Here is an 11128-nt window from a genome sequence, read left to right as displayed (position 1 = left end):
ATGGATAATCCTGTTATCGACAATATTTTCTATGGAAAAACCTGTTATCGACAATATTTTCTATGGAAAATCCTGTTATCTACAATATTTTCTATAGAAAATCCTGTTATCGACCATATTTTCTATGGGAACTGTTGTTATCGACAATGTTTTCTATGGAAAATGTTGTTATCGACAATATGCCTTTTTTTGTGAAGCAAACGTGTAACATCCGCCCCAAATAGTATGGAATTTTGCATATACGACCAAATTGGGCCTGAAAATAAGTTTGACCAATTTGATCGATATCAGTTCAGATATAGCTATAGCTCCAGTATATATATTTTTCATCCGATTTGTTATTTTTTGTCCTCCGCAGCCGTAATATGCACTCTGTAACAACAATATTTGGGGAAATATATCAAATGCAACTCAGAAATACCTTTACTAAATTTTATATAGATCGGGTCGGATTTGGAGATAGCTCCCACATATAACTTCGTCCGATTTGCCTTTTATTGCGCACCAAACGTGTAATATTAGTCCAAATGGGATTGGAATTTGACACATACAATCGAATTGAGTCTAGAAGCTAATATGTCAAATTTGGTTCAGATATAGATATAGCCCCCATATATATTGTTCATCCGATTTGTTATATTTGTTCCCCACAGCCGTAATATGCACTCCGTAACATATTCCCATATATCAGAAGCTCTTTTGACATCCAAATCAATGATTATTGATTAGAGGACATGGTGGACTAATGTCGATTTGTAACTAAAATTGATTTTAATAGACTCCTTGGTACTCTAGAAACAGTCATTATCGATATTCTGTTGTCCTCAGCCAACAAAGCATCTGAAAATTGGTTGTTTTTATTCCAAGTAGCTTTTTGAAACCAAAAAAACGAAGCGAATATCTTCACTAATTTGAAAATTTGTTTCTAAAACAAAAGAAAATAATAAAAACAAAATCGATTGAAATAAAAAGAATTCAGACAATTTTTTTCTTTTTTATATATATATTTTTTAATAATTGAAAATCACTAATTTAATTGTATTAATATGTATGTACGGTTGTATGTATATAGAATATAGATTTATTTATTTATTTGTTTGTTTTTATTTAAAAAAGTCTTCAAGAACGTGCAAAACTTAATAGAAAAATATATATATGTGTATGTATATATTTAGGCGGATGATCGATCGCTTGGTTGGTAGATATTATTACGATATCTCGATAATTAAAATTTAACAAAAATTTATAACAAATTTAAAAACCATGCTCATACTAAGTTGTTTTTCTTATAAAATTTAATCATTTGTTGTTTTTTTTCTTCGTTTCTTAATAATGATGGTCTACTATTGTTTTCATTTTTTAAAACTGTTTGTTGTTTCAAATTTTCTTTAAAAAAAATAGAGAATAACTACTAATTAAATAAAAATACATTAAACTAAGAATACAAAAAAATTCTTGTGTGTTTTTGATGATCAAATATTAAAACTAATTTTATGTATCCGTATCTAATCTTAAAAAAAAACAGAGGAGCAAAAAAATTAGATTTTTTTCTTCGTTTTTTTGTTTCGTTTCGTTTTGTTAATAATATTGCAGCACAAGTGGAAGACAGGACAATTTTTTTTGTTTTAAAAAAATAAAATAATAATTTTAAGATTATTATTTCTATTTTTCATGTTTAAAGCATTACACAATACATTATTAATAAATCAGTAATGGTTAAAAGAAATTAATAAATTTATTTTTTTATTGTTGTTGTTGTTAGTTTCCACTATAAACTGCAAAACGTTTTTTTAATGGGATTTAGGAGGTTAGTGTTTTTTTTTTTTATTTTCATAAAATTTTAAAAACTGTGTTTGTGTGTTCTTCTGTTGTTTTTTTTATTATTTACTTTTCTTCTTATCATCATCATTATCATTGTGATTTATCAAATGCTACTTTACATTAAATTTGGAAAAAGAAGAGGGGGTTGGATAATTTACAAAAAAAAAAAAGTTAAAAACAAAATTTAAATTAAAAAAAAAAAACAGATTAAAAACTTAGTTTTGGGGGGTTAACATCGGTAAAATCAAATTTAAAAACTTTAAAATATATTTAAAAAAAATTGTTTAAAAACGTTTTTTAAAAACGTAGGTGGTAAGGGGAAGTGGGGGGAGAGTTCTACAAAAAGTTAAAATGTTAAAATTTTTTTCTTTTCTTTCTAAAATATTAATAATAAAAAAATAAAACAAATTAAAATTAACTTAAAAGCTAATAAAAAATAGAAAATTCATAAAAAATTCATAAACAATAATAGTAATTTTTTCTTTTTTATATAGTAATAATAATAATTGTAATCATAATAATATAACTTCATATTTATTTAGCTTATTTAAAAAAATAAATAGGAGACCCAGTCTGCCACTACTACTCGAGGATTTGAGATCGTCTCGAAATTAAAAAAAATAAAGATTTAAAAAAAAATAACTAAAAAAAAGAAGGAGGAAAACTTGCATTACTCTTTTTGTTACCACTACAACAGAGAGGAAAATTTGAAAGAAAATTTGAAAAATAAAAGGAAAATATATGTATGAAATAACCCGGTTGGTCGGAGCAAATCAAATCTTGTAAGAATTATAGTTTGCTTTATAACACGCACACAAACACACACACGAATGAAGGGACATTTGTTTAATTGTCAATCAATGGTATTCGATCATAGCTAGATGATTTCGACCATCGATCAAAACCTATAGATTGGAGAGTTTTTATCATTGACCAATGACTCGATTTTTGATCTTTGATTTGGGATAATCGTCTAAAAATCAATAATTTTGATCATGGATCAATAACTTTTGATCATTAACCAATGACTTGTGATCATTGATCGATGATTTGGAATGATCGACCAATGATTTCTTTTCATTTTTCAATAATTTTTAATAATCGACAAATGATTTTTTGCCTTTCGATCAATGATTACTGATAAATGATTTTTGATCCTTGATCATATTTTTTTTATGATCGATCAAAAATTTTTAATCTCCAATAATTTGATCATGGATCAAAAGCTATGATCATTGGTAAAATATTTTGATCATTGACCAATGACTGGTGATCATTGATCGATGATTTGTCATAAGGAACCAATGATTTTGGATCATTGCTTAATGATTTTAATACTCGACCAATGATTTTGGTTCATGATCAATATCATCCATCCGATGATCATAGGTCAATTACTTAGATCATTGATCAATGACTCGTGATCATTGATCGATCATTAATTATTAATCTTTTATCAGATGATTCTGATACTGGATCAAAAGCTATTGATCATTGGTCATGATTTTTGTTCCTTGATCAACATTTTTTTTTATGATCGATCAATAATTTTTGACCAAAGATTACAGAATGATTTTGATCATGGATGAAAAACTTTTGGTCATAAGTCAATTATTTCGATCAAATGACCCGTGATTATTAATCGATGATGTGGGATAATCGACCAATGATTTTTGGTCATTACTCCATGATTCTAATACTCGACCAAAGATTGTTGACTTTCGATCAATGATCAATATTTTATATTAATATTTTTCTATGAACGATTAATTTTTGATCCTTGTTCAATATTTTTCTATGATCGACCAATTTTTGATCTCCAATCAGTGAATTTTGATAATCGTTTGATGATTTTGATCATGAATCAGAAGTTATTGATCGCAGGTTAATTTGTTTTGATCATTGACTAATGACTCGTGATCATTGATCGTTGGTTTGGAATAATCGACCAATGATTTTTTTTATCTTTGATCAATGATATTAACCTAGTTTGCATGCTTTTGATCATAGATCCAAAATCATTGATCATAAGTCAATTGTTTGATTTTTGACTAATGACTCGTGATCATTGATTGATGATTTTAAATCATTGATTGATGATTTTAAATCGATTTTAAATCGCAAATGATTTTTGCTTATCGATCATTGATTATTGATCATCGCTCAATGACTTTTGAGCCCTGAATTTTTTTTTGTTTGACGATTTTGATCATGAATTAGAAGTTATTAATCATAGATAAATTATTTTGATCATTGACTAATGACTCGTGATCATTGATCGTTGGTTTGGAATAATCGACTAATGATTTTTTATATTTGATCAATGATACTAATTCAGATCAAGGATCAAAAACCATTGATCATAGATCAATTGTTTTGATTATTGAGTGAATGAACAATCAATAAATGATTTTAATAATCGACAAATGATTTTTAGTTATCAATTAATGATTGATTATTCATCAACGATCAATGACTTTTGATAACTGATCAATTATTTTGACCATGAATCAAAAGCTATTGATTGACTGGTCAATTATTATGATAATTTGCTAATGACTTGTGATCTTTGACTAATGACTCGTAGTCATTGTTCGCTGATTTGGAAAAAAGGGCCATGCTTTTTGGTTATCGATCAATGATTTTTGATTAAGGATCAATAACCATTGATCAATGATTTTTGATCATTAATTAATTTGGTTAAATAAATTTGATTAAAAACTTTTGACCACGATGAATGAGTTTTGATCATTGATCTATGACTTGACTATCGATCAATGACTTTTGATCATCAATCAAATATTATGGTTTGTGATCATCGATCAATGATTTTTGACCACCAATCATAAATTTTGATGGTGACAAATGATTTTTTTTTATCAATGATCGATGATTTGTGATGACGGATCAATATTTCTTTTTATGATGGAACAAAACATTTTTATGATCGATTTGTGATACTTAATCATGGATCAAAAAAATTTTTTTTATCTATGACTTGACTATCGATCGATAATCAAATATTATGGTTGGTGATCATCGATCAATGACTTTTGACCACCAATCATACATTTTGATCGCGATGAATGATTTTTTTATCACTGACCAATGATTTGTGATGACGGATCCATAATTTCTTTACGATGGAACTAAAACTTTTTCTTGATCATCGATCAAAATTTTTTTATCATCAATCAATGATTGGAAAATTTGGGCAATTTCTTATCATTGATTCATGATTTTGGATCATCGATTAATAATTTCCGATCATTGATGATCACCGAAATTTTAGGTCACAAATTGAATCAATGATTTCTGTTCATAAATCAATGACTTCTGGATTAAAAAAATTATTGGCCAATAATTTGCAATCATCGTTCTATGATTTCTGATCACTGATTTTATGATCGATCAATAATTTCCGATCATTGATGATAACTGACTATCTATGTCACAAATAAAATAAATAATTTTTTATCACAAATCAATCATTTCTGCATTGAAAAATTATTGGCCAATAATTTGTGATCATCGGTCTATGATTTCCGATCATTGTTTTATGACTTTTTAATCATTGATTTATGAATATTCAATCATCGATCATTGATGGCCACTGAGTATCTATGATTTTTAATCACCAATAAATGATTTTTGATAACAAATCAATGATTTTTGATGACAAATCAATGATTTTTGATCACAATTTCTAATCATTGATTAATGATTTTGGATAATCGATCAATAATTTCCGATCATTGATGGTAACTGACTATCTATGTCACAAATAAAATAAATAATTTTTGATCACAAATCAATCATTTCTGCATTGAAAAATTATTGGCCAATAATTTGTGATCATCGGTCTATGATTTCTGATTATTGATTTATGACTTTTTAATCATTGATTTATGACTTTTCAATCATTGATGACCACTGAGTATCTATGATTTTCAAATCATTGATTTCTGATCAAAAATCAATGTTTTCTGATCACAAATCAATGGTTTTTGATCACAACTCAATAATCGATGGTCATTGGTCCCTAATCAATCCATTTACTGACTATAACAATTCTATAACCAGACAGTATCGTGTGTTTGTGTGTGTGTTTTGAATACATCATTACATTTGTGAGGGTGTTCTTTTTTTTAAAAAAAGTTGAAAATCGAAATCAAAATTCTAATAAAAAAGGAAATAAATAAAAAAAAAAATTAAAGTGAAAATAAAAAAAATATAGAAATAACATACATTTTAGAAATATGAATACAATTTGTTTTGGGAGTGGAGTGAGTTGGTGTTTTGTTGTGTAGGTGTAGGTGTAGAGATGTTTGTATAAAAGTATTTATATATGTTCTGTTTTGTGTTTTTTACAATCTAATATGACTTTAATTGTTATTTCCTTTTTGTGTGTATATTATTACTAAGATTATCTGCTTCTTCTTCTTCCTTCTCTTTTTTTCCAAACACTATCTTCATTGTGATATCATTCGTTTTTCTTGCAAATATAAACGTAATATTTGTTTTTTGTTATTGTTTATAACCTAATAATGTACGTTTTAAATTTGTTGCTCTTTATCGACAACAACATATCATTGTTTGCTTCTTTGTTTCCTCTTCACTTCTTCTTGTTATTGTTATTTTGAGGGAAAGGGGGAGGAGGGGCGATGGTGGTTTTCATTATGCCAATCTACTAAATGACTTGTTTTGCAATGAATCGTTTATATGTTGGTATACATAAATGTTATTCTCTTTTTTGTTTTTTATAGCGTTTTTAACATTTGTTCATTTTTTCTTTTTGTTTTATTAATAATACGTTCTTCTTTTTTCATTATTTTCGTTTAGAGGGGGGAAGGACCTATGTTTAATATAATTAATGGATTTTTGTATGCATAATTCTATGTTTGTGTGTGTGTGTGTGTGTATTTGGGGGGTTATGTGTAGGTTTGGGGAGAGCTTAAAGATTCTAAATCCTTTTTGTTTTCATTAACCTACAACACTCGCGGTTATTGTAAATTTTTTTACATGCATTTAATGCATGCTTTTTGTTGTTTGTTTGTTTTTTTTCAAGTTATCTGTGTGTGTATGTGTTGCTGCTGTTGTTGTAATTATTGTGTAAAAGAGTTGTGTATCTGTGCGATATTTTGTCAATTTTGTAAAAAAGTATTATTTTTTTTCTTCTGTATTGTAGAAATATACATCATTCCAACAAAGGTTGCATTAACTTAAAGTTAACTTTGTTGGGATTGTTGTTGCTGTTGCTGTTCTATGGTTTGTTGCAGGTTCATTCCTGGAAAAAAAGTAAAAGTGAAAACAAAATTAATATTGAAATAGGTTGTATTTTTACACAATTTCCTTAATTTCAGTTTAAAGGGATAGCAAAAAGGTCACAAGAATATATGACCAAAAGATCTTCTCAGAGAAGATTAGAAGATTTTCTCATAGAAGGCCAGAAGGTCTTCTAATAGGAGACCAGAAGATTTGCCCATAGAAGACCAGAAAATCTTCTCATAAAAGACCAGAAAGTCATCTCATAGAATACCAGAAGGACTTCGTATTGAAGACCAAAAGATCTTCTCATAGAAGACCAAAAGGTCTTCTCATAGAAGACCAGAAAATCGTATCATAGAAGACCAGAAGGTCGTATCATAGAAGACCAGAAGGTCTTCTCATAGAAGACCAAAGGGTCTTCTCATAGAAGTCTAGAAGGTCTTCTCATAGAAGACCAGAAGGTCTTTGTATAGCAAACCAAAAGATCTTCGTATAGAAGACCATTAAGTCTTTTCAAATGAGACCAAAAAGTCTATTCGTAGTAGACCAAAAGATCTTCTCGTAGAAGACCAGAAAGGTTTTCTGATAGAAGACCAGAAGGTCTCCCTATAGAAGACCAAAAGGTCTTCTCATAGAAGTCTAGAAGGTCTTCTCATAGAAGACCAGAAGGTCTTTGTATAGGAAACCAAAAGATCTTCGTATAGAAGACCATTAAGTCTTTTCAAATGAGACCAAAAAGTCTATTCGTAGTAGACCAAAAGATCTTCTCGTAGAAGACCAGAAAGGTTTTCTGATAGAAGACCAGAAGGTCTCCCTATAGAAGACCAAAAGGTCTTCTCATACAAGACCAGAAAGGTTTTCTCATAGAAGACCAGAAGATTTTCCTATAGAAGACCAGAAAGTATTCTCATAGAAGACCAGAAGGTCTTGTCATAGAAGACCAAAAGGTCTCCTCATAGAAGACCAAAAGGTCTTCTCATAAAGGGTCTTCTTATAAAAGACCAAAAAGTCTTCTCATAAAAGACCAGAAAGTCAGCTTATAGAAGGCCAGAAAGGTTTCCCCATAGAAGACTAGAAAGTCTTCTCATAGAAGACCCAAAGGTCTTCTCAAAACTCAAAGGCGTTCTCATAGAAGACCAAAAGGTCTTCTCATAGAAGACCAAAAGGTTTTCTCATAGATGACCAAAAGGTCTTCTTGAAGATGACGAAAAGTTCTTCACATAGACGACCCCGGTCTTCATTTAGAAGACCAGAAGTTCTTTTACAGAACACCAAAAGAGAAGGCCGCAAGGTCTTCCCAGAATCCAAAACCGTCTTCATCAAAATCCTATCATTGCTTATTTTTATGGAAGCATCCCACACTTACCCGATGTATTTGTTGAATTTGTGTTGTTGCTGTTGGAATTTGTTGTTGCTGTTGTTAGCATGGCCGATGACAATGATTGATTACTATTCTCAGATGGTGTAATGGGACCAGCCGAATGCGGTGTATAGCCGGACTGATTCATTTGTTTCTGACGCACTTCACGGATTTTCAATTGCAGATCTTGACGACGTGGAAAGACATCAATGTGTTTTTTCTGGAATGTAAAGCCAAGTAAAAATAAATATAAAATGGACCAAGAGAACAGAGAGAGCAGAGAGTGGCTGTAATTTCACCTGAAAAGCAATTGTCGCTTGGGAAGATGGAAACAATCCATGTTCGTTAAATAATTGCAACACCAAATTACGTCGCTGTTCCAAGAGTTTACGGTGGCCTTTTTCACTGGCATCTGAGCGGGCACTTTGCAGTGGTGTTTGCGGTGTACGGGGTGAGCGTCCCGTTTGGTCCGATGATTCTAATTCTAGAAAAAAAAATAAACATAAAGAAAGAAAGAACTTTGCATTTAAGTCCTCAAAATTAAAGAATTTCAAACCCACCTCTTAGAGTGTCAATATTAAAATCTGGACCAAAGAAACGCTGTTGTGGTGTGGGTGGTACTGAAGCCGTATCATCGGTTGCCTCATCTTCGCTTTCTGCTTTAAGGAAAAAAAGAAAACCAAAAGAACGAAATAAGTTTTTGTCCATTTTTCTTTGATGGATCTCTTAAACTTACGTATCCTTTGTACTGGTGGCGGGGCAGTAGCATTCTTTTTACGATAATTTGTACCATAGACCCTTGGTGAAGATGGCACTGCAATGGCGCTGGGTGATTGACAATCCTTTGGCTTGAATTGTGGCAATGCCTCGTATTTCTTTTCAAAATCAGCCAAAACGCTTGAAGCCAGGGCACTGCAAGGAAAATAAATTCTTAGTATTTCAATGGCATTGATGTGGCCATAAAAACTTACTTTGATTTGCCATCCTGCTGCTGTTGTTGCTGCTGCTGATGCATATGCTGGTGTTGCTTCTTCTTCGGACCATGCAGTGATTTTGGCGATTTAGGTATTGAGGAGTTGTTTGTGCTAATCGTCGTCGAACCACTGCTACCACTACCAGCACCACCACTACTCGATGACGGCGTCAGAGGTAATTGTTCGTCACTGTTCGGTGTGGTAGACGATGAGGTAGGTGTCGGCAATGCTGATGTTATAGTCACCGTCGAGACATGTCCTATAATCGGCGAAGATCCCTCCATTGTGGGTGAATGCAAATTGTTGTTGACATTACCACCACCAGTGCCGCCGCCGCCTGTATTGGAATTTGACAAAATGGTGGCTGTGCTAAAATTGCCACCTTCTTGTTTTATGGAGCCCATACTGCCCACAGCTGCAAGAGGGAGGAAAAAGTAAGAAGCAAATATGAGCAAAAGCATAGACATTGCTTACAACTGAAATGAAGGGCAAATAATCTTCTTATAAAAGATCTGAATATTTTCTTATAGAAAACCAAAAGGTCTAAGACTAAAAGGTCTTCTCACAAAAGACCAAAGGGTCTTTAAATAGAAGACCCAAAGACTCTTCTCATAGAAGACCAAGAGGTCTTCTCATAGAAGACCAAGAGGTCTTCTCATAGACTACTCATAGAAGACCAAAAAGGTATTCTCATAGAAGACCAAAAAGGTCTCCTCATAGAAGATCAAAAAGGTCTCCTCATAGAAGACCAAAAAGGTCTCCTCATAGAAGACCAAAAAGGTCTTTTCATAGAAGACCAAAAGGTCTTCCCATAGAAGACCAAAAGGTCTTCTCATAGAAGACCAAGAGGTCTTCTCATAGAAGACCAAGAGGTCTTGTCATAGAAGACCAAAAAGACTTCTCATAGAAGACCAAAAGGACTTCTCATAGAAGACCAGTAGGTCTTCTTATAGAAGACCAGTAGGTCTTCTTATAGAAGACCAGAAAGTCTTCTTATAGAAGACCAGAAAGTCTTCTTATAGAAGACCAGAAGGTCTTCTTATAGGAGACCAGAAGGTCTTCTCAAAGAAGACAAAAAAGGTCTTCTCATAGAAGACCAAAAGGTTTTTTTTATAGAAGACTCAAAGGTATTCTCATAGAAGTTCTGGAGGTCTTCTTACAGAAGTCCAGGAAGTCTTCTCATAGAAGACCAGGAGGTCTTCTCATAGAAGACCAGGAGGTCTTCTCATAGAAGACCAGGAGGTCTTCTCATAGAAGACCAGGAGGTCTTCTCATAGAAGACCAGGAGGTCTTCTCATAGAAGACCAGGAGGTCTTCTCATAGAAGACCAGGAGGTCTTCTCATAGAAGACCAGGAGGTCTTCTCATAGAAGACCAGGAGATCTTCTCATAGAAGACCAGGAGGTGTTCTCATAGAAGACCAGGAGGTCCTCTCATAGAAGACCAGGAGGTCCTCTCATAGAAGACCAGGAGGTCCTCTCATAGAAGACCAGGAGGTCCTCTCATAGAAGACCAGGAGGTCCTCTCATAGAAGACCAGGAGGTCCTCTCATAGAAGACCAGGAGGTCTTCTCATAGAAGACCAGGAGGTCTTCTCATAGAAGACCAGGAGGTCTTCTCATAGAAGACCAGGAGGTCTTCTCATAGAAGACCAGGAGGTCTTCTCATAGAAGACCAGGAGGTCTTCTCATAGAAGACCAGGAGGTC

General features: G+C 32.2%; 1 protein-coding gene across 1 annotated transcript in view; it reads right to left on the bottom strand.

The window, feature by feature from the left end:
* Positions 1-1306: 1306 nt before the first annotated feature.
* LOC101893878 (pneumococcal serine-rich repeat protein) overlaps positions 1307-11128 on the bottom strand; it is a 117057-nt gene continuing 107235 nt past the window's right edge. The window contains exons 17-22 of the mRNA XM_059123385.1: positions 9421-9838; positions 9186-9361; positions 9010-9105; positions 8749-8933; positions 8456-8669; positions 1307-7108 (exon numbers count right to left, since the gene is read on the bottom strand). Coding sequence (XP_058979368.1) covers positions 7050-7108; positions 8456-8669; positions 8749-8933; positions 9010-9105; positions 9186-9361; positions 9421-9838 — 1148 coding nt within the window. The 3' untranslated portion in view covers positions 1307-7049. The remainder of the gene's footprint in view (positions 7109-8455; positions 8670-8748; positions 8934-9009; positions 9106-9185; positions 9362-9420; positions 9839-11128) is intronic.

The sequence above is a fragment of the Musca domestica genome, unplaced genomic scaffold (assembly GCF_030504385.1).
Source record: "Musca domestica strain aabys unplaced genomic scaffold, Musca_domestica.polishedcontigs.V.1.1 24, whole genome shotgun sequence".
NCBI classification, from domain to species: domain Eukaryota; kingdom Metazoa; phylum Arthropoda; class Insecta; order Diptera; family Muscidae; genus Musca; species Musca domestica.
Note: the sequence above shows the minus strand (reverse complement) of the source record. Positions and strands in the feature narration are given on the sequence as shown.